Source organism: Electrophorus electricus, chromosome 4 (genome assembly GCF_013358815.1).
Source record: "Electrophorus electricus isolate fEleEle1 chromosome 4, fEleEle1.pri, whole genome shotgun sequence".
Lineage (NCBI taxonomy): Eukaryota > Metazoa > Chordata > Actinopteri > Gymnotiformes > Gymnotidae > Electrophorus > Electrophorus electricus.
The window spans coordinates 23875838-23902195 of record NC_049538.1 but is presented as its reverse complement, the minus strand read 5'-3'; the positions used below and the strand labels follow the sequence as shown (position 1 = coordinate 23902195).

Below are 26358 nucleotides of genomic sequence, written 5' to 3'. Positions count from 1 at the left end.
CTTATGACTCTGATTCTGGATCTGTCCCTAATAAAGCTTGCTCTTCTCAGCATGTGCGCCCTCCTCTTAATTGCTGCACGTTACACTATTAAATCCCTAGTTATTCAAAACAATAGAAGTTCTGGAATTTAACATGCTTAAAAACCTACCTCAGACTGCTTTTGATCAAACAAATCGTTATGGGTTGGTGAGTTAAAGTTTCATATTAAAGACTTACCAAAATCTTAATTTTGCTTTGAAATTCAAAAATTAAAAGGTACTAACCATGAGTTTATATAGCAGCTCAAACACCACTAAGGTAATTTAGTTACTCTGTTGCTGTTCATAAGATTTGCACTTGTTGTGAATGCTGTGTAGATCATGTGTGCTGTGTTGCACAACCATTGTTTTCATACCTCTCGTTTTGTCAGTCTGGATCTAAAAGTCCCTTAGGAATTTAGCTTGGTAATTCTCCACCACCTCCAAGGGTGCGTCCCACTTTGACCTTGGAACTTCCGGTCCATACTCGGCACATTTGTTTCTGTATATTACACCTGCCACTTGGTTAAGGTGTTCTATGTATGCTCTTGCGTCCCTCTGTTATGTGCTGGATTATCTCAAGGCTATCTTTACACAGCCTGTATCTGGGGTCCTGCCTGGTGTGGTGCCTCTATTGATCTTGTATTCAGAGCTTGTTGCTGTGTTGCCATGATTAGTTCCTCTGTGCTGTCTTTCAATCAAGCCTTTTCCAGTCATTGGTAGGATTTCTCCATATCAGCCACTTCCACTATTTGCCAGTGGTACATACTGTGCAGGGAGTTATCCTCCCATGTTGGTTTCTGCTCCTCTTTGTTCCCATCCTCCTCTGGTTTCTGCTGTCTGGGGTACTCACTAAGCACTTCATTACTTGGGGCCCTCTTCCTGGTGTACTCCTGGATCTTCTATGTTTCATGCTTGATAATGGCAGAGATGTCACTAATTTTCAATCCCCTCCCTTTCAGTGCTGGATTTGGGATGAAACCCTCTGTGCATTAAGAGGACTTGCCTTGATATCAGTGGCTTCTATCTCCTGCTTTGGCAAAGCTGGTTATGCCAGTGGGGTATAACCTGGTAGAGTGTAGGTGTTGATAGCCTTGTCTTATTCTTCCCATTCATCTGAGTTCTCAGGACTTGCCTCACTCTTTGTAGATATTTGTCATGAATTCTGCCCAGCCCTCTAAGATTGTCACACCCAGATCATCCCACTCCAGGGAAACTCCCCAACTAACCAAATTACCATCACCTGAGTCCTGAAGTACTACACCTGCTGCCTTTATAACTCTCTCCACGTATATAGACTCCCCTCTCCCTAACACCCTTGCAAAGTATTGCCATCTCTTGATGCATACCGTGTATGTTTCTCTTCTCTTGGTCTTCCTGGTTATCGATCTCTGTTTCTCCCTCAGACTATGCCTCACTCTTAGTCCCTTGGTACCTTCTGTATTCTGCCTACTGGTTCTGACCCAGGATTAGAAAAACTACTCTCTGCCTAGCGATTTCCCTGTTACAAAGGCCGAACATGCCATGGTCTCATCCAGTCCTTCCTGCGTAGTTTTTCTGTGCCAAGAAAGCAATAAAAGCTTCTGTATTATGATCCGAACAACCCTGTATCCTAGTATTCATTACAATATTTGGCTGCGGCTGCTTTCCTAGTGGCTTCTTCATGGTTTATATTTGCCTGTGGGATACCAAGGTATTTGTAGCTGCCCTCAACATCTGCTACATTGCCTTCTGGTAGTACGATTCCCTCAGTTTGCTCTCCTTGTAACCATCAGACCACACATATCCAATCTGAATGACATTCCGATGTCGTTATTGTATATCCTGGTGACATGGGTTAGTGAGTCGATGTCGTCTTCACTTCTGGCATACAGCTTAATGTCATCAATGTAGAGAAGGTGGCTGACTGTTGCTCCATTTCATAGCCGGTATCCATAGGTACTTTTGGAGAAGATTTCACTGAGGGGGTTCAAGCGTATGCTGAATAGCAGTGGGGACAGGGTATCTCCTTGGTAAATCCCACACTTGATGGTCACTCATGGTATTGGTCTTGTAGTCAATCTAGATGGTTAACAGGTTGATCTGTCTGATCTTACAGTCTCGTGTGATGTTCTTGCCAATGCCTTTTTCTAGGCCCTGCTCATGTATTAAACCATGTTATCTGCAATGATGCCTGACAGGATCTTCCATGTTGTGCATAGGCTGGTTATTAGTCAGTAGTTAGATGGAACTGCCCCTTTCTAGGAGTCCTTCAGGATCAGGACTGTCCAGCCTTTGGTCAATCATTCAGGGTGGCTTCCATCCATTAGAAGCTAGATCATTTGTACTGCCTGGAGCAGCCTTCATCGTTGAGAGCCTTTCTTGGACATCTGCTAACATGGTGGTTGCTGGGTCCTTTTCAGGGAGGTTGCTGAGGTCAATAATATATGTGTGTGTATATAATAATGTGTGTGTGTGTGTGTGTGTGTGTGTGTGTGTGTGTGTGTGTGTGTGTGTGTGTGTGTGTGTGTGTATATGTGCATATATATATATATATATATATATATATATATATATAAAATCTCCTCCTAAGACCAATTCGGAAGTACTGCTGATAAAGGACCTCTGTTCGAAACAACTAAATATTTCCCTCTCAATCAAGTAATATTTCTATTTCTGTCTGTTTTAGAAAGCCACGTTATTCAATAGTTATAGGTCTAGCTATATTTAGTCACTGCACGCTCTCTGATTGTTTAAAAAATAATTTTCTAAAATCGTTTTTTCTATTTGAAAATAGATACCTCAGTTCTGTGTAAAAAAAAAAAAGAAAAAGAAAAAGAAAGAAAGAAAAGAAAATTCATAGACTACACAGTGATAACCACATAGACGAAGGGAACATTCTGTATAACGGTGATATTAAACACCTTTTAGTCCGGCAGACTTAATTCAATTAATTGGATTCAGTTCTCTAGCCCACACACTTGGTCAGTTGCTTCTGGGAATGGAGCTGATTAACTTCACGACTCACGTTGCGCTCTACACGCTTAAACACGGGAACAAAACGCATCCGCCGACGGGTTCCCGAATCACGTGACTGTGCAATACGGAAGTTTTGATCTCGAAGACTTAGGCAGCAGACCTCTCTATGGTACAAGGGAAGAAATCTTTGTTTCATCTGTTTAGCCCCGTTGTATAGATAGTCAGGTAAATTGTTTTTTTTTTCCCCACTGCGTTTAAAATTCATGTATAATTTCGCTTTTTGGTGGTGTCTCCATTGGTTTCATGAGGTGGCTATGCTCCAGTTGCTCATCTGGCCTGCTTTAGCGACCATTTGCTGCTGGAAATGTTAACCGGGTAGGTTAACAGTTGTTTGTGGAGTATAGCTGGCATTTTCACATGAAAATAAATATGTGCTTCAGATAGTGGGACCGCTGAAAGGCTCGTCGTGTGATTCTTATCTGGAATGGCGCGCTGATCATTTGTGCTTTTTGGCTCGCAAACTAGCCATATATAGCTAGCTATGCGATATTTTCAAAAGGGAGTCACAGATGTTGCTTATAAAGAGAAAGGATCCCATTAACGGTAAAATTCAGCAATGGGTAAACTTATGTGGACGAGATTTAAAAAAAAAAAAACTAGAATAGACTGTCAGAAACGAGCTGACGGTTAATTTTTATGCATGCGGGTTTAGCTGCGGATTTTTGGGTTTGAATCTGTAATGTTTTGCGTGAGTGCTATATAGCTATAGATTTTCTCGTGTTCACATATTAACCCGTTAATTCAGCGAATGCTGCTTTTGTGTGATATGTAGGATGACCCAGAAGCATCACTTGGAGGGGCAGGTGTATTCTGTCCCATTGATTCAGCAGGACCTGAGGAGGGAAGAGGCTGTACACCAAATCACCGATGCTCTGCTGTACCTGGAAAACATATCAACCGACATCTTCAACAGGTAAACCTATGCCAAATCAAGCCATATAGTTAAAAGTGCAGACTTCTGCAAGGGACCTCTTTACAGGCTAGAGTAGAAGTCCATGCTGGAGCTGGTATCTCTATCAGGTACATAAAGGTTCTGAGTGCATCATCCAAGCACACCAGAAGTCTACACCACAACAGAGACTTGGGGAAAGACATATTGGTTTGATTGAATGTTGACATTCATTGTTTTGGGTGCTGTGTAAGTGGGGAATGAGAGATTAGTGAAAATTATATTCATAAGATTTGCAATCAAAGTTAATAAAAACAAAATAAAATTTCAGTGACATTAGGAAATACTTATCTTAGCTGTGACATCCATATACAGTGGAACTGTGCCTTAAGGGTAAGCCCTCAAGAGAGAGAAATATTGTTTTTGAAAATGTTCAATTATCACATATTAAATTATTCAAATATTGTCTTTGAATGGTGTTAAAATGCAACAGTAACTGTCTTAAAATAATGTTTAGGTAAGACTTTTTGTTTTTAAGAGTTTTTTGTTGATCATTCTGAAGCTCTGCTTCTTAATTAGACAGTATTGTGATGGGATCAAAGTAATGTAGAATGATTTTTCATTATCAAATGATTTTTCATTATCAAATACCAGAATGCAAAGGTGAAGTCAAAATTTGAAGGGCAAGTTAAGAATGCAGGTGGTCAATTCCACTGATAAAGGAAAAATGCCAAAATGGATATGTAGAAATATTTCTAAATGTATGAAATGGTGCTATCAGTGCAGCCAATGGCGCATGCTCAGAGCCCACCATAGAACAGCGCCTTCTCATCATCACGGAGAGTGACGTGAGGTTAAAAGGGTGAATACCAGGAAGGCGATGGGAGCAGACGGTATCTGCGGGAAAGTCCTCAAAGCCTGCGTAGACCAGCTAGCCCCGGTATTCACCGACATCTTCAATCTCTCCCTGACGCTCGGTATCGTCCCGTCCAGCTTCAAGCGATCCACCATCGTCCCCGTCCCAAAGAAACCTCGACCCTCTGGCCTGAATGACTACTGCCCTGTTGCCCTCACATCAGTCGTGATGAAGTGCTTTGAAAAGCGAGTCAGAGACTTCATCACCTCTTCACTGCCAGCCTCCATGGACCCACTGCAGTTTGTATACCGCCACAACCGCTCCACTGATGACTGTTCCACACCACACCTGGACAAAGGGAGGGGTAATTATGGTAAAATGCTGTTTGTCGACTACAGTTCAGCATTTAACACTATCATCCCCTCCCTACTCACTACTAAGTTGGAGGATCTAGGACTGCATACATCCCTGTGCGACTGGATCTCCAACTTCCTAACAGACAGACCACAATCAGTACGGGTGGGCAACTGCGCCTCATCCACCCTCACCCTCAGCACTGGAGCTCCTCAGGGTTGTGTCCTAAGCCCCCTGCTCTACTCACTGTACACCTACGACTGCACAGCCACTTCCAGCTCCACCATCATTGTCGATACCGTCAGCATGGGCCTGATCTTGGACAATGATGAGAGGGCCTACCTGGAGGAGATTAAACGCCTGGAAAACTGGTGCCATGGAAATAATCTCCTCCTAAACGTCAGTAAGACAAAGGAGCTGATCGTGGATTGCAGCAAGAAGCAGGAGCGGCACTACCAACCTGTGAGGATCAATGGAACCACGGTGGAGAGAGAAGATAGTTTGAGGTACCTTGGTGTTCACATCTCGCAGGACCTGTGCTGGTCCCGCCATACCAACTCCCTGGCAAAGAAGGCTCGTCAGCGTCTTTACCACCTAAGATGCCTAAGAGACTTCAGATTGCCCTCCAAGGTACTGCAGAGCTACTACACCTGCACAATCGAGAGCATCCTCACGGGGAACATCACAGTCTGGTTTGGGAACAGCACCAAGCAGGACAGACGAGCACTCCAGAGGGTGGTGCGTTTAGCAGACCGCATCACTCATACGGAACTTCCTGACCTGCAGACCATCTATTAGAAGCGGTGCCAGACCAAGGCCAGGAGGTTTGTGAAGGACCCCACCCATCCCAACAATAGGCTTTTCTCACTGTTGAGGTCAGGGAAGCACTTTCGCTCCCTGAGGACCAATACAGAGAGACTGAAGAGGAGCTTCTTCCCACAGGCCATTCGGGCCCTGAATCAGGGCAACTGATAAACTGTGGGGACCACCACCACCATGTGACTGTAAATCTGTAAATTTGTAAACTGGAATTGTACATTGTGTACATACACATCTATTTGTACATTGTGTGTATATATACATATTATACATATACTGTATATACATTGTTATATATTTTTTTGTATTTTTGTGTGTATACATATATAATTTCTTTATGCATCCCTGTTTCTTTCCTCACTTTGGACAGCACACAAAACCATTTCACTGTGAGTTATACTATATATGACTATGTATGTGACAAATAAACCGAACTTGAACAGTTCATATAGTTTATAAAATGTTGTATGGACTTTTACAGTTACTCTTAAGCATAACGTGTGTTCATGAGGATTACATTTAAATTAATCAAGATCAATTCACAGGTTTCCTATGTCAGTGGATTAGCCTGTTCTTTACCATTTAGTGTTATTCTGTGGTTTTCTTTTTTTTTATTCAGTTCACTATCTTTCCGTAAGGTCAAATAGTTGATTTTCCTTGCATGTTTCTTCATTAATATTTGAAGGAGCTGCTTCAAAGCTAATATTTGTTAGTTTTGTGAACTAATAAATAATGGTAAATGTATTAAAAAGCATAATAAATAACAAATATAACTACTCCAGGTGTGAGGGGAAATGTTGGGAGGTGGGGGGGGTTAAGGAAATGGCAGATGCGTGATATGCATAATTACCGTGTGTGTGGGCTTTTTGTTTTTTCATCTGCATGTGCGAGTCTGTCTGTAAGCGTGCTCAGATATGCTAATATAAGCTCCAGTACCACGGACTAAAAAACCATCTGGTGTTACCATGACAACATGGTGGAAGAAAGACCAGGGAACATGTTTGTGTGTGTGTGTGTAGGGAGAGAGATGCTGGTTTTCTGGGTCATCTCCATTAGGAGGTATTCGCATTTGGTTTTTTTTTCATTCCTTATTCTGGTCCTTTTTCTAGATAGCAGAGAGTCGTGAAAGCTACATGTGCGCGCCTGAGCCTTCATGCCTGTATTGCACACTAACTGATCGCTGAAAGCATGACTGGATAATCTTTGTGCCATGTCAAGGTGCATGGAAAAATCACAACAGCAATGTTTTCATTCACCAGTACACACACACAGCTTTGCTTTTGCAGGGTATCTCAAAGTGTGGAAAGGAACCGCTCTCACCTCCAGGCTGTCGCAGACCGCATCAAACTAGCTCAAGCCAGAGTTCAGAAGATCAAAGGAAGCAAGAAGGCCACCAAGGTGATGCACACACCTTGCACACATACAAATACACACGGTCACCCCACACTCTTGCAGTCTCTGTTATGGTTGCCAATCTATAATACCATCATGGTATATGGGCAGTGGCAGCTCATTCTGTTAAGGTACTTGACTCGTAATGGGAAGGTTACTGGTTCAAGCCCCACCACTGCCAAGTTGCCACTGTTGGGGCCCTGAGCAAGGCACTTAACCCTCAATTGCGCAAGTTGCTCAGTCATAATTGTAAGTTGCTTTGGATAAAAGCATTGACTAAATGCCGTAAATGTAAATATGGAACACACACAAAGGCAAATTACCTGCCCAAGAGAAAAATCATAAGTGTGCTAAGGAAATAATTGTGCCCCAGAGAGGTGCTTGTTTTAATTCAAATTGTACATTTATGTTTAGGTGTTTTCCAGTGCTAAGTACCCTGCTCCAGAAAAACTGCAGGACTACTCCTCCATATTTATGGGTGCTATCGACCCAGTGTCTCAAAAGCGACCTCGCTACAAAGTTCAAGCCAAGCTCCGCCCCTTGGATGACAAGGCTTTGCAGGTGCGCAGCAGCATCATCCTCTGTTCACTGTTTTTTTGTTTTGTTTTTTTTGTTTTTTTTGCTTTGTTCCCTTTTGTCCCTCACTCTTTCACTCTGTTACTCATTCACTGCCTTCCTCCCTATTCTGGTTGCTTTAAAGGTTTTGGTTCACACACACAAACACAATTGGGCCCTGTGGTTTACTGTCACTAAGGTGTAAAGCTGAGACCACTTACTTTTGGTTTGTTTACATGGGCTTTTAAAGGCTTCTCTATATGCATGATTGTTTCGTAGGAGAAGCTGATGTATTTCCCAGTGTGTGTGAACACTAAGAAGCGTTCTGACGATGAGACGGAGGAGGGGCTGGGGAGTCTGCCCAGGAACATCAGCTCCATCAGCTCCTTACTACTGTTCAACACTACTGAGAACCTGTAAGCCCCTCCCGACATACACACAGATGCACACCACCATGAAGGCCCACTCCAATGAAGGCCCACTCCTACATTTCTGTCTGGGATTTCGTGTGCAGGTATAAGAAATATGTGTTCCTGGATCCCCTGGCTGGAGCGATCACTAAAACTCACACCGCACTAGAAACAGAGAAGGAAGAAAAGCCATTCGATGCACCGCTCTCCATCACTAAGAGAGAGCAGCTGGAGAGACAGGTGAGGCTCAGGCTGTGAGATGAAAAAGGTTGTCTAAAAGTGCCAGGAAAATATCTTATGAAAGGTATGACTGTTTGTGATAAATGTGCTAATATATTTCAGTAACGTATTTGCATGTTTTCTGTCCCCACGTCTCTGTGTCTGTCAGACTGCAGAGAATTATTTCTATGTGCCAGATCTGGGTCAGGTGCCAGAGATTGACGTGCCCTCATACTTGCCTGACCTTCCTGGCATCGCAGATGACCTCATGTACAGTGCTGACCTGGGTCCAGGGTTCGCACCCTCTGTTCCTGCCAACACAGCCATCCCAGAGCTCCCTTCCTTTGGCACAGACCACGAAGAACCCAACGGACATGGTGAGAGCCAAGCCAAATTATTTGTATGCACAACCAGCATCAAGACCTTGGTTCCAGTCTGCTAGCAGTTTCTGTCATCACATCTCTGTGTGCTGAGTCACAATTAATGTAACACACATTTGTGGCATTTATTTTTTCTCCTCTGTATTTCAGGCTCCCAGTTTAGAACAGAGGCTCCTCCCCCACCTCCTCCACCCCCACCTCCTCCTCCTCCTCCTCCTCCTCCTCCTGGGACTCCTCCTGCTCCACCTCCTCCTCCACCTCTTCCTGAATTTACAGATAACACAGGGGCTGGAGACGCAGCCAGTAAAGCCCATCCCACAGGTGTGACACTTTAGCAGCAAACTGGAGTTAAAGAAATGTCCTCGTTTAAGGTGCTGTTTTAATGTTTGAATGACAATACATCAGCACTGGACGTGCCTGTTGCTATATAAGCCTTCTTGTGTGTTAGGTGCAGTGAAGGGTGCACCTGCAGAGGTGTTGCAGCCATCAGATGGACGAGCTAGCCTGCTCGAGTCAATCCGAAACGCCGGCGGCATTGGCAAAGCCAAGCTACGGAATGTTAAAGAACGCAAGATGGAGAAGAAGAAGCAGAAGGAACAAGAACAGGGTGAGTGTTACGCACTCTAAGCACTTACTGGACAAAACAAGACACTCACCACAGAAATGACCATTACGGCACAGGTCATGCGTTAATGTAGACCGTGGAGTCCTGAAAACAGGTGACTTCTTTTAAATAAGAGGATTGTACTGTAATTTCAGAAACAGATGCATTAAATGAAACGGAGAAGCTAACTCATAAGAAAAATTTAAAAATAATGTCCAGAATGCTATACTAGTGAAAATTGCATAAAATGGACAGGGAGTTTGCTACTGTGCAGTTTTAGAAAGGTCAGGTAATAAATATCACATTCATTGAAGTTGCCTCATTAAGCTCATCTTAATTTGTTGGATTGTGCTTGCATACTGACTAAACTGCTTTTAATGATAAATATTTATGGCATTCAAGATAATTCACTGATCAGTAATAGATCAGTTTACTGCTCTTTGTTTAAAAAGTACCAGATTTTTAAAACAACACTTTTAAATGTACATCTACAATAAAGTGTCATTTGTGCTTTTAAATCCTTACGTTGGTACATTGGTTGTGCACCTGGTGACATATTGATGACGCCTATCTGAGAAAAGCTAACCTCCATATCTAAACTTCCTTCTCCTCCCTCAGTTGGAGCAACAAGAAGTGGTGGCGATTTTATGTCTGATCTCTTCAACAAACTGGCCTTGCGCAGGAAAGGTGAGAGAGCCTCTCTTATTTAGAGAACTTGCAGAAAAGTAGCTATAGGACCCACTCCTGCTGAACGCTTACCCCGTCACTCACTCTGCTGCGATTGGTAGGGATCTCGGGTAAAGGCCCTGCGGGCAGCGACGCCACAGAGGCGCCTGCCAGTTCCGGCGGCGCATTCGCCAGGATGTCTGATGTGATCCCACCCCTTCCTGCACCACAGCAGCCAACCACAGAGGACGACGATGACTGGGAGGCGTAGCCAAATCATGGATCATTGCTCTTTTCTGGTTGGGTGTCATATGAGCCGACTAGAACATTTGTGAACTGAACCTAGGGCTTGAAGTTTTGAAACTGTTGCACTTAAAAGTGTGTTGATCAGCTGGAGCGTCTGGCTCAGCTTGGCCAGCAGTACTTGACAGCAGGAGGCAGTGTTGTATTTGTATAAAAGAGGAATGAAGACAAATGTTAAGATGAAGATGGGCCTACAATGAGACAGCAGGCCAGGTTATCTTGCAGACTTTTTTAAAAGCTGTGTGTATTTTTGTATTTCAAATACCCATTTGTGATGAATTTGTACAAGGTGAGAATGAATAAGACCAATATTATAGGGAGAATATGACTGCTCGTCTGTACTTAGACCGAATGCAGACCATTACCCAGCTTGCACAACTCACACTAAACTCAATTTGTGTAACCAGCAAACTTTTAATTCATCTGTTTGATCCTTATCACACAGGCACAGACACATACTGATAAATCTGTGTGCATATACAGGCTGACTTTGGTTCCTCATAATCTTTTAGATTAGGAAGTGTAGGGATAAAATGGAATATTCAAAAGTGCCAAAGGGGACTGACTGACTGACTGTCTACACATAAAACTACTTAAAGCAGTATTCCTGACAAAGAAAGCAAAATGTGAAATCTCAGCAAGTAGTAAACTTGAGCTTGAGGAGTACTTAAAACATGGCAATAGTGTAACTGCTTTCTTCACCCACCAGTGTTCAGCAGTATTTTAAACCCCTACTAGACACATACCATTTGTGGTTTAGATGCGTTATTTAAATGCAAACCCGTCCTTGTTGAATAGGTCTAAATCACTCCAGAAATAAATGCAAATCTCTTGAGAGTGTCAGTTTGTTTATTGGAGCATGTATGTGCTATAAAGGAACAAACCCAAAATGAACTCAACATTATGCAAAATAAGCTTTAACACTGTCAGTAGAACAATGAGTGAAACACAACATTCCTGAACCGGCACTGTAGAAATGCATCAGCTGAAATAAAAGCCAAACGAAGAATGAGAGGGAAGAACCTGCAGCGATTCATTATTTACATGACTTTTACAGAGTACCACAAGTACATGTCCTTTATATATACACAGTCCTACACACACTCCTGAAAAGCTCTCTCAGGAGAGGGCTGTTGAACTGAGATCTGTTGGTGTTCTGCTTAGATGTGCTGCATCTGCCGCTTCTCCAGGAAAAACTGCAGAATCAGAATGTTCAGAGAAACAGTTTATACTGAAACCATACACACATGTACACCCTGTCAGGCAGATTCAGATGACTACTGACAGAAAAGCTCAGCAAGATAATGTAGGTAGAAATAACACCTCCTTATATATGTTCAATCAGACTTGGCACACTTTCTATTTGACACATGCTTGTGCCTGTGCACGCGCGCGCGCACACACACACACACACACACCTTACCCTTCTGATGCTGGCGAATGCAGGGCCGAAACTGCTGTGTGTGTGTGTGCTGGTTCTGATCCACTCTGGAAGCTTCTGCAGAGTGCTGCCACGTGAGTAGCGTCGATCACAGAGCACGATGCAAGCGTAGTCACCACGGTGACGAATCGCTCGCCCTGGGGGGGGAGACACGATACCCTGCTTATCACCATCAATGTATCCAAGCACTAAACACAGGGACCAAGACTCAACACACCTATTGACTGGTTGACAGCCTTCATACACAGGTTTTCCACTAAAGCTTTTCCAGGACTTCTGCCATCCAGATGAGGCTAAGAGAGAGAGAGATGCATTTTCAGGTTTACAATTAATAATTTACTCATACTTGTCTGTATCCTCATTACCATGTTACAAAAAAATTCCTCTTTTGATTCTTCACCATGTGTTTATTTAAGTATGCCATCTTCTCTTGAAGTTCAGGGGACTTAATGTTGGGATATGGCATTCCAACCACCACAATGCACCTGTGTGTACACACACACACAAAATAAAATCTAAAATCTCCAATTTTAAGAGAAGAATTCAGCTTTGATTTACACCTTTGTCAGAATTACACTAACCTTCCCAGGTCATCAGAGAAGTTGATACCTTCACTCATTTTTCCTCCAACCACAGAAAACAGCAGCGCCCCTGACTGGCCACCTCCAGTACTGCATGAACGCTTAAAGGAAAATCATACAAACAGGTGTTTCTGGTATAATCAAGTTATAAAGTTATTTCACACTATTTCAAATATGCACACACTGAAATCACCAATCAACACATGACCAAAAACACACCTGAATACACTTCGTGTACTCAGACAACACCTGCTCCACCTGACTGGCTTTCTTTGGCTCCCGGAAAACCTGAAATGCATGTGAATCAAAACTGAAGGAAATCGGAAAGAAAATGTTAAATGGACTACTTTGACTAACGCTTATCTTAATTACGTAGAGTAAGATGACATGTGGGTCTTCATGTCTTAGCATTTACCTTCTTCTTGGCTGAAAGGCGCTGCAGGACTCCAATGGTCTCCCAGTGTGCCAGTATTCTCCTCTCATAATCGTATGACGGGAAGAAACAGACCACGCCCCCTGGGACCACGTTGCACAGGTTAGACAGAACACGTCCTGTCTCCTCCATCTGACAAACACACAAACACCACAATGCAGTTAACCTCCCACCTAGAGAATAAAAGAATTATGCAGCTGAGATTATTTGGCGCAGTGACAAGTAGGTGGAAATAATTTTCTGGAGAAAACTAATAAAAAATATTAATATTTTAATATTAATATCAGCGAGGATTTGGTATATATATACGTAATATTATAATACTATATGTAATATTTTGTGGTTTTGTCAAATGTCTTGTTTTAGACATACCATCTGTGGAGTTTCTCTAGTCTGGAAGGTAAATTCAAGCTCTTGTCCAGAGGGTCCCACGCAGAGGACTACGGGTAGAATATTTTCTGGAGGGATGACGTGACCTGAAGTGCAGAATTTCACAATCATACACAATCAAGAGTTCACCAGATATACTGCAGGCAACACACGTGCTCACGCACCACATGAAAATTCTGCAATACGTTCCTCAGAGACCCCTGCTGACAGTAGAAGTTGCTGCTTAAAATCTGTGACCTGTAAAACAAACATCCATTACTATATGTATATATTAAGTTTTCAATCTCGTGTGTGGAACTCTGAATAATGTGCAATTTGTTTATTTGCTTGTGTGTGTATGCTTACAGGCTGCATGGTTCCCCCAGCGATGATGATGGCCCTGCATTCCTTGACGATTTGCGCAAAATGAACTGCTGGGTTCAGCATGAGAAACTTTACACTACTCTGAGCGAGACATGCTGCAGAGAGAAGGAGAGAGATTCAGCTTTAATGCAATTACAATATGTGGGGGTGTATATGCGCTCATGTGAAAGTCACCTTGTTTTTCCATCACCACTCTCCCATCTTTGTTAGAGTTGGTGAGAGAGAAAAGGAAGCTTTCCACTAGCATCATGGGGGATGCCATTGTATTCCTGTCCTCTACTGCCCCCTGCTGCTCTGGAGGAGCTATGAGATCCATGCAAGAGATGGGTAAAGAAGCAGCTGTTGGTTTAGTATGCAGTATGGAGTGTATGGCTGGGGGAATGTTCATCGTCCAGGCCTTTGGGGGAACATTAACGTTACCTGCAGGCTTGCTCTGGAGAGTCTGAAGAAAGCGGCCTAGTCCGTCAGTTCTGCGATTCTCTTTGTTTATGAAACCCGAGTGTGTGGTCACTCCACTCCCTTCATACTTCTCTACAAATCCACTCAGCTACCCAAGCATGCGCACGCATAAACACACATAGCTCTACAGTAGAGTTCATGTAAATGTAACAGTATGATAATGCCATTGTACTCACCTTCCTGCTGATCATGCTCTTCTCAAAATACCTCTGAACCTTTATCATGTAAAGATCAGGACAGAGTGCAGGGGGGTTACTAAACAAGACCAACAGAGATTCTACAAAAGGCCATGGCTGTGATTTAGAGACTTTTAGAATAAGTATGTGTTGTACCTTGAATAGGTTTATATTGTCTATCTGGGCTCTGAACAGGAAGTCATTGATTGTTAGTAACTCAGTACCTGGGATACAGATATGACAAGACAGATATGATCAAAATAAAATAATATGTCAATAACAAATAAGAAAATATTTATCAACCCTTTAGACTTTTGCGATTTCCACATTACTGGCTCCTAATACCCTAGCTTCATCTGATAGAGGATTTTAGAAATCTTTTTGTAATCCTTCTCAGCATGTCCACTTTTCTTGAGGTCCTCCATAATCTCCTTGTGATTGAACACAACCATGCGTTTGTTTATGTGATTACCTGACTGAGTGCTCTGAGCAACAGGGTTCAGTCCCACTTTCCCTGTGGTCAGAAACCGCAGTTTTAGAAAAGTAATAGGTAACTTCACACACACACACACACACACACACACACACACACACACACACACACACACATACACACATACACACATACACATACACATACACACTCACACACTCACACACTCACACACACACACACTCTTAGCTCACCTCCAAGGGTCCGCACCAGTCCTTCAAGCACAAACAAGATCTGTTTGATATACATCAGGTTCTTGGCCTTTAGACGACTCCTGTAACAGATACACTATTACTCTAGCCGTATTCCCTCCAGTACAATATGCAATACACTATAAAAAATATTTTTTCAAACATATGAAAGATTGAACATATGAAAGATTTTTTTAAACATATGAATGCAGCTCCAGGACATTTGTACCACATAGTCAGACTTGCTTTATTAAAGCATCTACCCTGCACATGCACTCTCTGGTTAATACACCCATCTCATAGATGTAGTTAAAGCACACACTTCCAGACTGTAGCTCATCTGTTGTTATGCACAATTCGTGTGGCACGCTCTACCCTGGTCATCATTGGTCAGTTTCTGACCACAAGGTTACTCCTAACAATGTTACTTTGTTGGTATACTGTTCTCTATCGTATCTCAGAAATACTTAAATGAAAGAGGTGTGGTAGTTTATGGGTCTATTAGTCACAGCAGTATTTTTAAGCAGTAGTAACGTTTTTACACATTTTAGTGTCACTGTTAGGGTGAGTCGTCTGCTAAAAACACCCATCCAACAGCACCCTTGTGATAAAAAGCTGATCAACGATTAAGAGTTTGAGGCTGACTAACACAAACTGCACATGGCAACAAACTACAGTTTCTAAAACCTCCAAAGTGTTTCTAATAAGTTAATTTATCTATTTAGGTGGGTGGTGAGGCTCTTTATAAACATGTTCGCATTTTTCTAAAACTCTGTGAAAGTGTGAAATAAATGCAGGACAGATGTGATTACCTGTAGCGCTCGCAGTACTGCATGAGCTGAGAGTAAGCCCTGCAGACCTGAAACGGGCGAAGCAGAACAGAAGCTGAACCCAGTTGAACCATCTGCATTTGTTTGCATCTGCATCTGTGCTGAGCTCATTGCAGGGTCTAGTTTGGTTAGCGTCAAGTATTCAAAGGAAAATGGATCTATATGTACAGCATATCTACGCATATATGCATGCAGATATCTCTACCTGGGCTCCATTGACCTCAGCACTATGTAGCGTGGTAATTGTATCAATCAGGTTGTGTGCCTCATCAATGATGATGATCTGGTCCTTCAGTTTGATCCCTGATGATTTGCGGGTGGCTGCATGCAGCAGAGACTGATAGGGCAACACCACCACCTGAGATGGACAGAAAGAGGTGTGTGTGTGTGTGTGTGTGTGTGTGTGTATACCTGAGTTACCGGAATTACCAGCTGTGTGCTTTAATAATGGCAAATGTGCGGGTATGGGTTGGTATGTACCAGAGCTGCAGGAATAGCCAGCCGTGTGCTATAATAAGGACAGCGGAGTGTCTCTGTGTGTGTGTGTGTGTGTGTGTGTGTGTGTGTGTGTGTGTGCGCACGTGTACCTGAGCTGCAGGAATAGCCAGCCGTGTGCTGTAATAAGGGCAGGAGTGTGTAGCTCGGCCGTGCTGCACAAGCTGTTCAATGTCACGCACGGTTGCCAGCACGTCATTCCGCATGGACATCAGCTTCTCGTAGGCAGAGAAGGCACACGTTACCGTGTGACCCCGGCGACTCCGCTTCGGCTCCCATTCTGACTTGTTCTTCTTATCTGGGGTCAAAGGTCAGGCCTTTTAATGACAGTAGAAGATATAGCAGTTATGCTCTGTGTGTGTGGGTGGGGTTGTGTGTGTGTGTGTCTGACCATGTTTATTTTTCTGCAGCTCCGTACAGCGATCATTGATCAGCTGCAGACTCCCCAGCCGTGCTACATCTGGATTAATGCACAAATTCTAAAGAAACGAGCAAACAACACCCATTAGTGTAAATCAGAATTTCATACAAAGAAATTCGTGCATACAAACAGCTGAAAGAAATTTGTTCTATTACTCCACTCTCCTCCATGAACATACATGTGCTATTTTTTGTGATAACGACTGTGTGTTCAGATTCATTACATAGTTCAAGAGGCAAACCAAATCTTAGTTCATACCACAAGCAACGTTATCGTTTATGACCCATTGTGACCAGGCCCAGTCAATGGTGAATGCCCTTGAATGTTTCATTTCTTATGCACAATTATAATCTTTCATAGCACACCCTTTCACAAGAGGCTACCCACTCAGAAAAGTCATCTCTCGCTCACACACACACACACACACACACGCTCACACGCATGTATGCTTCACACACCTGTCTGGAGCCCAGGCTGACCAGGCTGACTGTGGACCCATACGGACTCCTTTGCACTTCATGCACAAACTGGGCAAGCTGGGAGTGTGTACGGCTGCAGTAATATAACTGACAAGATGCACACACTTGTTTACACATATTACATCATGTGTACCACACACTGGGCCATTCCTATTTTTGTCCACTTAATTTCAGTGAGATGAATATCTGTTAGAACCTGTTTAAAGCCTAAACAAATCACATGTACAAATGTTCTTTTAAGAAACGTCTAAGAAAAATGAATGAATCCAAATATATTTTGGTGCTATTCTCCATTGGTTGTTTGACTCAAATGCAAGTAAAGAAATTTAGAAAAGGCAAACATTGAAAAACATGTAAAACATACTTTAGTGACATGCTCTTCCTCTAGATCATCATCATCATCATCATCATCGTTACATAGCCTAGGAGAAAGACACCATACGCATTTGAGAAATACAACACATGCATATATTATATATGAGTTACATTATATATAAGTGAAGAAGACTCCAGAGTAACTGCAGTGTATTGTAATTAAAGAAGTAGAGATAGTATAAATGTCATTTTGGACAGAGGTCCCTGCTTCTCAAGAAACACTTTGCTTTCACAAGTGAACAACTTCTGAAGGAAATCTAAAAATACCACCGTCTATTATAAACTTCATTCTTATTCTTATTTACAGTACTACTCTTCACATTCCAAGGCCTGCAACAACTCCATTCCTTACTCACAGCTATTGAGACAAGGTTTATTCAATACGATTAATGAGGTTAAAAAGATATTCAAAATTGTAGCAAAGTACACAGTTTCCAGAGAAACAGGACATTTCCGACAGAGGTCCTTCATCAGTTTGTGACGTTCACCCTGTTTTCCTCAGGACTCTCACACATGCAAACAAGATCAGGGCAGTGTGAGTTAGAGTCATGAATACCTTCACATATACTCAAACTAATGTAAAGATCTGTGACATTTATTAATACCAAACACCAAGTGCATGCCAAAACATTCCCTACAAGCAGTATCATTACACTATCAACACAAATAGACAGAACATAACATCACAACAGGTCACACAACACAATTCATATGTCAGCAGTAAAAGTGTTCATAATCAGGGAATAGTGAGCAAGGTAAACCAGGGTGGAGATTCTGCAGTCTCTTTTCCAACTAGAAGGTCACCCAAAGGTCCCCCTTGGTAGAACGGAAAACAAGGTTTGTAAATCCAGCGGCAACTCTGTCAATAGTCAGCAATACCCTGGGGTAAGGAAAAAAGTATAATACCCTTTCAGGTATGCTTCCACCAAGCGAAAGTTATGGGAGAAGATCAACCTGCTACTTTGTGTGTCCAAATTAAAACCAGTGGCTCCTGTGTCTCTATTTCACAGTCAATCCATTTACAATCATCCTCTCAAATGAGCGATCAGTCCCAACTACAATCATGTACTCACAAAAGGGGATGAGCCCTGAACTCGCATACCACACACCCTCCTCACGGGGAATGCGCTCAACAAAAACGCGCACAAAAAAAGGAAAAATGTTGAAAGTACTATATGATACGAGAGAGACATAACGACACTGATCATTTCTATCAGCTTGCACAAAAAGAAAAAAACCGCAGAACCAAAACTTCCTTGAAGGGACGCGCCATAGGTACACTTGAGCCAATGGTAGTAAGACTCAGTGTCTTCAGTAATAGGACATGACATCAAATTACAAACTTCACTGAATGACTAGCTGGGTAGGTCTGGAAAATAGCAAGATGACTAGCTAGCTCTTTTAATCTGACTATATATATATATATAACTGGAAGGTTGCCAGTTCAAACCCCACCACTGCCGGTCCCCTGAGCAAGGCCCTTAACCAGTTGTTCAAGTTGTATTCACTCATAATTGTCCCTTTGGCTAAAATCCTCAGCTAAATGCTGTACATGTATACATTTATACACACACACTCACTCCCATGTGTATATACATGTGTTTATAACAGAAGTGGAGAATAAACAAATGCACACACCTGTTTTTGGGTGCGTTTTCTTCATCACTTTCATAATCTGCAACGATAAAGCCCTCCTCTTCCTCTTCAGGAGACCGATCCTCTGACCCCAGTCCCTGTGTACTACTCAGCTGCAGCAACTTTTCTGTCTCATTGTCATCATTGTTCTACACAGAAAAATAAAATGTTTATAATACACACATGTACATTTGCTTTTAAATGCTCTGAAAAAACACCACAGCTCTCTCTCTCTCTCACACACACACACACACACACACACACACACACACACACACATATAAAGAAAACCTCTGACTTTTCTTTTCATGGAGTATTTAAGATGGGCATTGAGTCTGATCATGTCCAGCATGTCTTCCCTCCGCTTTCGCTTCATCTCCTCATCCTAAGACATGAGAATGCAAAACTACTCAACAAAACATACATACAGTAATGAATACGACGAGGTAAAATAAACCCATTAAAGCAAAAACACAACAACCTGTGGATATTAAGATTTTTTATTATCCCATACCTTTAATTTGTTCACGACCTCTCTTTCTGTTCTTTTCTGCACAAACTCGGAGACCCAGTCTGGTTCTGCACCACCGAACCTCCTCTCGTCATCTGTCTTCTCACATCCATCACCCTTTTCTTCACTTTCTTTTCCAGCCTTTCTTGGTTTCTCTCCTTCCTGCAAAAGCTTAGCAGTTTCCTTTTTCCTCTTCTCCTCAAAGTCTCTCAACCATGTCAAAGCACCGCAAATCAGACTCAAAGACTTTCCCTGGAAAAACAAAAAAACAAAAAAAACAAATAGCGAATGCTTAACGTAAAATACAGAATGTTGGCTGGCTAGATAGCAATATTTATCTACCCAAACCTGCTGGATAGCTGGCTAACTAACCGTTCCGGTGGGACTCTCGAAAATGCCAACTTTTCCCTGATCCAACACCGCGTAGAGAGTTTCCATGAAGCTTTCCTGAATTGGATACGGTTTAAACGGGAATGGAAAACGACCAACGCTGTCTCCTTTCTCCATCGCATACGCTACAGTGTCTGACTTTAATGAAATATAAGCTATAATTAATTTCGGTATAACGCTAGGAAGATAGCTTAACTATTACACACTATACTTCCTAGCTAGGTACGCGTGACAATTGTCTTGATGTGTCAGCCTAAGCACATCAGGATCTAATTGATCTCAAATTACTTAAACTATTTATTATGAACTAATTTGGCTGCAACAATCCCTTTCTGTGAAAGTACTATATGATACGAGAGAGACATAATCACAAACGACACTGATCATTTCTATCAGCTTGCACAAAAAGAAAAAAACCGCAGAACCAAAACTTCCTTGAAGGGACGCGCCATAGGTACACTTGAGCCAATGGTAGTAAGACTCAGTGTCTTCAGTAATAGGACATGACATCAAATTACAAACTTCACTGAATGTTCTAATAAATACACATTGTCTCTCTTTTCTTATATACAAACTTGTTTTCTTGTGTTACGTGTACCCTCAATAAATATTCTTTGACCTTCTGTGAAACCTTTAGCTGGACATGTACCTCATATTGTCGTTAACGTTTTCACTCTATTTATCGATGATCCCTATATCATTGCGCTTTGCCATGCAGTGCAAGCACACCTTTGGAGCCGCTCTAGAAAGTTCGGTGCCCTTCCTCCCGAATCTGCTAGAAAGGGTGCTTGCACGCCAGACACGGACAGCTTATTTCTGTATTTGTTTTAATACTCCTGTACTTGGAGAACGCGTTTAAACCGCTCTTAGCTAACCATTAAGCGAGCAACTTATTCTGAGAGACGCTAGCCAGATAGACCGCACTTTACTCTGCAGCAGTTTATGCTCATAGCAAGTCCGTTTCATAGGTTTACTGCGGAATTAGCTACGATAACCTGACTTTTGGCAAACATGACTGCAGAAGACGTGACAAACGATGGAAACAGTATCCAAATCGAAGGAGAGGATATAACTCCTAAGAAAGATGGAGGAGTTATGAAGGTAACGGTAGATTTTTGCTGCTTGAACTCAACAAGCCCAGCACGGTCATGTTCACTTCTACACAGTGGAAGGATGCCTAGCATTAACAAACGTGCTGTCTCTAGTTTAAAGTGAGATGTTGAGAAAATGCAAGGGTCGCCTGGGTGACGCTATCTTGCAAGATGTCACGTTTATCGTTGGCTATCTAGACTAGCTGGGTAGGTCTGGAAGATAGCAAGATGACTAGCTAGTTCTTTTAATCTGACTAGCGCGCTAGCCTTCCAATATGACCAGCAAGCGATCTGTTTAGCTATGCTAACATTGGTGTAAAGAGGGTTGTTGTCTAGCGTTATCAGAATAGCGATCCTAACCTATTTGTGTTAACGAGTTAAAGCTCAGTCTTGGAAGGTCTATGAGCAATGAATATCAAATAGAGTAAATAGTCATGTAGCCTTAGTTAGCTAACGTGACTTGTTGGCTAGCTAGCAAAGATGTAGGTAGGTGCAGTTTAAGCAAGTAAATGTAAAATGCCGTGTTTTACAGTGAAACAAGCACAACTCTTTCGCCACACCGAAACTGTTGTGTTGAACAAAAAAACTAGTTAGCTTCTGCAATATAGATAGATTTGTTCACAGAAAGCTAGGGTTAGCAAGCTAGCTATTATCTAGGTAGTTTCAAGCTTCTAGAAATTACTGGATCGCTGAAGTTTCCACGCGTCCTGTAGCTATTAACCAAGCTATCCTAAGTGCATTGCAGTGATTTATTCGGATATTTCCTCTCTACAATTTACATTTCCGAGGATTTACACATTTTAGGAATTAGGATTTCCACGTTTTTATGTAGTCTTTTTGTTTCCCTTCTTGAATGACAGCTCTGACGAGTCACAGGTGTGATGAAACTATTTGTATTCTCTCTCTCCCTCTCCCTAGTTAGTGAAAAAAGAGGGCACAGGTACAGAACTGCCTATGACAGGTGATAAGGTATTTGTGCACTATGTTGGTACACTTTTGGATGGCACTCAGTTTGACTCCAGTCGTGACCGTGGAGAAAGGTTCTCGTTTGAGTTGGGAAAAGGTGAGTTTGACACATGGAATACACCTACTTGTCCATGCTCCAAATGGTTTTGGATGATCTTTGATAAAAAGAAAATTAATATGTACTTGTGCATCAAATGTTCAGTTCCATTGTTTTAAATTGCTCTACAGGTCAGGTGATTAAAGCATGGGATATTGGTGTAGCAACAATGCACATTGGAGAAATCTGTCAGCTTATTTGCAAACCTGAGTATGCCTATGGAGTTGCTGGCAGCCCACCCAAAATTCCACCCAATGCAACCCTTGTGTTTCAGGTACAGTTGGGTAGAGTTTAATCAGATTGAACCAGTCAGGCAGAAACCGGTTTAGTGATGTGATATAAATTGCAATGAGAATCATACTGTTTCAGAGTTCAAATGAAAGCATAACAACATGGGCAAAATATGCAATTTGTGTATGCTAACCTGTGAAACATGGTGGAAGGGGTGATGAGGCTTCAGATTATTTGTCCCATTTTAATGGAGTTTGATCAAATGATTTCAGTTTTTAGTGTTTAAGTGTTTTCTGTATATTTTATCAGTCGCCCTATAATACCACCAATTAATGTTTTTGTTTGGTTTCACTTCAGTAATTTAGTCGATGTCATTAACACACTAAAATGTTTTTAAATAATCATAATTTCATGTAGAGCACGTAGGAATTAAAATTGTTTTAAGGTTGCCATTGTGTGTATTTGTCATAATTGTTGACAATTAAAAACACCCTTTGTCAAGCATGTGCGTTGTCTGTGTGACAGGTTGAGTTGTTTGAGTTTCATGGGGAAGACATCACTGATGATGAAGATGGTGGCATTATCCGTAGAACCCTCACAAAAGGAGAGGGTTATTCTAAACCCAATGAGGGAGCTTCTGTAGAAGGTAAACACACACATACACAAAACCCCCAAGAATCTCTGGTATTTTGGTAGACATGTTAAAGCAGGTAGTTTCTCATTGTCTTCTGAGGTGCAGATGCATTTTGCTAACAGGGACACTCTTCCTGTCACCCTCACTTTTGCTCTCGGCCTCCCAGTGCATGTGGAAGGAACGCATGAAGGCAATGTGTTTGATGACCGAGATCTAAAATTTGAGATCGGAGATGGAGAGAGTCTTGATCTGCCACCTGGTGTGGAAAAAGCACTGCAGGCTATGGAACAGGGAGAGGAGTCTCTGTTTACTCTGAAACCAAAGTAATTACCGAATGCACGCTTTTGGTTTAGTCATTTGCCAAATCATGGAAGTTACAAATTTGCACCAGTCCTAGCAGAGGACTTTTAATAATAAGTAACCTCTCTTTATGTGTACTGAAGTCTTTGCAGGATTTTACTTACCTGTTTCTGTTTGAAATTTTAGATATGGGTTTGGAAATGCTGGCTATGATAAATTCAACATTCCACCTGGTGCAACATTACAATACAAAATTAAGCTAACTGCCTTTGAGAAAGTGAGTCTGTTTGAACATTCCCATACTTTCAAATGCAGCGCTTCTTCTGTTAAATGTATGTACACTTTTTATGTGGTGTTTATTTTTTACTGCCACATAGGCTAAAGAGTCTTGGGAGATGAACACAGGTGAGAAGCTGGAGCAGAGTGCTATTGTAAAAGAGAAAGGAACTCAGTACTTCAAAGTAAGTAACTGCATGCAGAGGTACATGCTTAGTAAGGTGTAACAAATTTAGCAGGTGATTCACAGATTACAAAGCTCGTTTTTGATTCTTCTGATTCTTGGGTAAACCGTGTGTGTGTGTGTGTGTGTGTGTGTAGGATGGCAAATACAAGCAGGCAGCGGTGCAGTATAAGCGTATCGTGTCATGGCTGGAGCACGAATCTGGTCTGCAGGGGGAGGAGGAAGAGAAGGCCAAGGCCCTGAGATTGGCAGCTCATCTCAACCTAGCTATGTGCTACCTAAAACTACATGAACCCAGCCCTGCCTTTGAGAACTGTGACAAGGTCTAAAACCATTAATGATTCTTTTCTGACAGATTCATGTTTCATAGAAAAAAAGCAAAAATTGTTGCTTCAAGAATAAAGCCATAGTATTTTCAAAATTAAGTCATATTTTGGCCATAAATTCATTATAATAAGGAAAAATTTATAGTTTCAGATTAAAATAATATAGTTTCAGACAAAAACCAAAACTTAACAAGCAGTGCGTGAATGAAACGGCACCTTTAGGGGGCATGTGTATGGAATATGTGAGGAGACAATGGTAATGAGTGCCAGGGCTGCAAGTGCATTAATTGTTTAATTAATCAGACCAACAATTTGTTGTGTTTATTTAAGCTTATCTGCAGTTAGAAAGCTCCGCAATGCCATCCCATTTTCTCTGCATATCCTGATGTTTTCCAGGACAGAATGTCCTCGTTAAAATACTCTGCACTAGCTAAATTGTTGATGCTGTGACAAATGCACCCTACACCCTAATAGATGGACTTTAAGGTATTCACATGCCTTTTATAATACAATTGGAATGTTTAAGATTATATATCAGTATTCATTTCAATAACATAGATGTCCCCTTGTTGTTGGCACATCAACATCATATATTAATTTCACATAAAACCCATGTAGAATTCCTTTTTGTAGATTGAAAATAGATCACTTAATCTCCTGAAAACCAGTGCTGTTCTATGCTTTACCTGCCTTTTTGTCCCTTAAACAATAGGGCTACATTTTTGAAAACATTGTTTTTACTCTTTTAAAACTCACATCCTCAAAATATTGTGACTTTATTCTCTGAACTCTTGTATTACGCTCATATTTTCTTTCTCTTTATGTATCTAGAACATAATTTCAACTGTTGCTTTACTGGACCTATGCTGTCTCCTCATAGGCGCTGGAATTGGATACAAGTAATGAAAAGGCATTGTTCAGGCGAGGGGAGGCACTGTTTGTGATGAAGGAATTTGATAGGGCAAGAGAAGACTTCCAACGGGTGCTGCAGCTGTATCCAGCCAATAAGGCAGCAAAGAGCCAGGTGGTGCTGTGCCAGAAACACCTCAAGGAACAGCATGAAAAGGACAAGCGTCTGTATGCCAACATGTTCCAGAAGTTTGCAGAGAGAGATGCAAAAGTAAGTGTCTCAGTGTGCATTTATGTATGAGGTTTTTAGATGTTTTCAAGTTGAGTACCTAAAGCCCTCTGTAATTGCCTTGGTCTAAACACCATGCATGCCCCCCCCCCCCCCCCCCCCCCCCCTCTCTCTTTCCCATGCAGAAGGAAGCAGAGCAGGCAAAGAAAGAGAGTGACAGTGGGATGGAGATAGAGGAAAACGGGGCTCAGGAGCAGACGGCAGCATAAAACTGTGCTAATGATGCTGTGTTTGGGTGTGTAGATTTTGTTTTTTGTTTGTTTGGTTTATTTTATTTTTTTAAGACTTTTGTTTGTGGGGTTTTATGTTTGTTTTGTTTTATGTTTGGGTTTTTTTACCTGATTTGCTTTTCTGAAATGTGAGTTTGTGTGAACCAAAATGCCTAACTGCAGTGTAGTTTTTGTCCTTTTTTCTAAGTATTTCTAGCACTGTCTGCATTCAAATTTGCGTGTGCGTGTGCGTGTGTGTGTGCGTGCGCATGTTCAAGTGAGGCAGCTAGTTCGCCCACCTGTGTACTTTGCTGCTACTCTGTGTGGTGTGAGAAAAGTTTAAGATTGAAGGTAATGCTGATTGCTGCCCTTCTTGGCCAATACTACAGCTTCTGACATGGTCCCAGCACCAATACTGATACTAAACTATATATCAGAGCATATCTATGTAGCACTGCTGTACTGTTTAGACCATTTTGTTTTGCTGGTAAACTTAAGATGGAAATGATTATCAGGGCAACAGACTGTATTGTTTTTTGTTTTGTTTTTCTCTCACTATTCACTGTCCACAGACTTGCTGAACTGTATAAAAAAAAATTTTTTCTCACAACTGGAAGCTCATTTATGGAGCTATTTACCAAGGAGAACTGCTGAGTTATTGTTCTTGAGTGTAGAAAGTTACCATTGTGGGACTTTTGGGCAATGCGGGAGGGGGATGATCTAGTCCACTTCAATTTTTGTTCCAGCCTACTTTGTGTTT

At 41.8% G+C, this 26358-nt stretch overlaps 3 protein-coding genes across 4 annotated transcripts; 2 read left to right on the top strand and 1 right to left on the bottom strand.

Moving 5' to 3' along the window:
* Positions 1-3085: 3085 nt before the first annotated feature.
* On the top strand, positions 3086-11318 carry wash1 (WAS protein family homolog 1). Of its 2 annotated transcripts, none has more exons than XM_026999586.2 (11): positions 3086-3201; positions 3809-3949; positions 7241-7352; positions 7761-7907; positions 8181-8317; positions 8416-8551; positions 8700-8907; positions 9061-9231; positions 9359-9517; positions 10133-10201; positions 10303-11318. In XM_026999586.2, the coding sequence occupies exons 2-11, from the start codon at positions 3810-3812 to the stop codon at positions 10449-10451; spliced, it is 1428 nt and encodes a 475-aa protein (XP_026855387.1). In that variant the 5' UTR covers positions 3086-3201; position 3809; the 3' UTR covers positions 10452-11318. The 2 variants fall into 2 exon arrangements, with proteins under 2 accessions (XP_026855387.1, XP_026855385.1); XM_026999584.2 differs by having other exon boundaries at positions 3086-3351.
* Positions 11315-20398, bottom strand: ddx11 (DEAD/H (Asp-Glu-Ala-Asp/His) box helicase 11). Its single transcript, XM_035525739.1, has 26 exons — positions 20129-20398; positions 19760-20008; positions 19544-19630; positions 19249-19394; positions 17600-17657; positions 17215-17322; positions 16727-16814; positions 16428-16633; positions 16046-16198; positions 15823-15869; positions 15014-15093; positions 14799-14840; positions 14483-14550; positions 14327-14365; positions 14112-14238; positions 13866-13994; positions 13674-13786; positions 13493-13565; positions 13311-13414; positions 12921-13070; positions 12725-12793; positions 12506-12606; positions 12325-12409; positions 12142-12217; positions 11907-12061; positions 11315-11679 (listed from the first exon to the last, which is right to left on the bottom strand). The coding sequence occupies exons 1-26, from the start codon at positions 20261-20263 to the stop codon at positions 11644-11646; spliced, it is 2724 nt and encodes a 907-aa protein (XP_035381632.1). The 5' UTR covers positions 20264-20398; the 3' UTR covers positions 11315-11643.
* Positions 20399-20871: 473 nt separating this feature from the next.
* fkbp4 (FKBP prolyl isomerase 4) lies at positions 20872-25691 on the top strand. The gene is made up of 10 exons (XM_026999450.2): positions 20872-21247; positions 22156-22300; positions 22432-22574; positions 23057-23177; positions 23332-23488; positions 23652-23742; positions 23843-23926; positions 24063-24248; positions 25132-25371; positions 25515-25691. Exons 1-10 carry the CDS (start codon positions 21158-21160, stop codon positions 25596-25598), a joined length of 1341 nt encoding a protein of 446 aa, XP_026855251.1. The 5' UTR covers positions 20872-21157; the 3' UTR covers positions 25599-25691.
* The last annotated feature ends 667 nt before the right edge of the window (positions 25692-26358 follow it).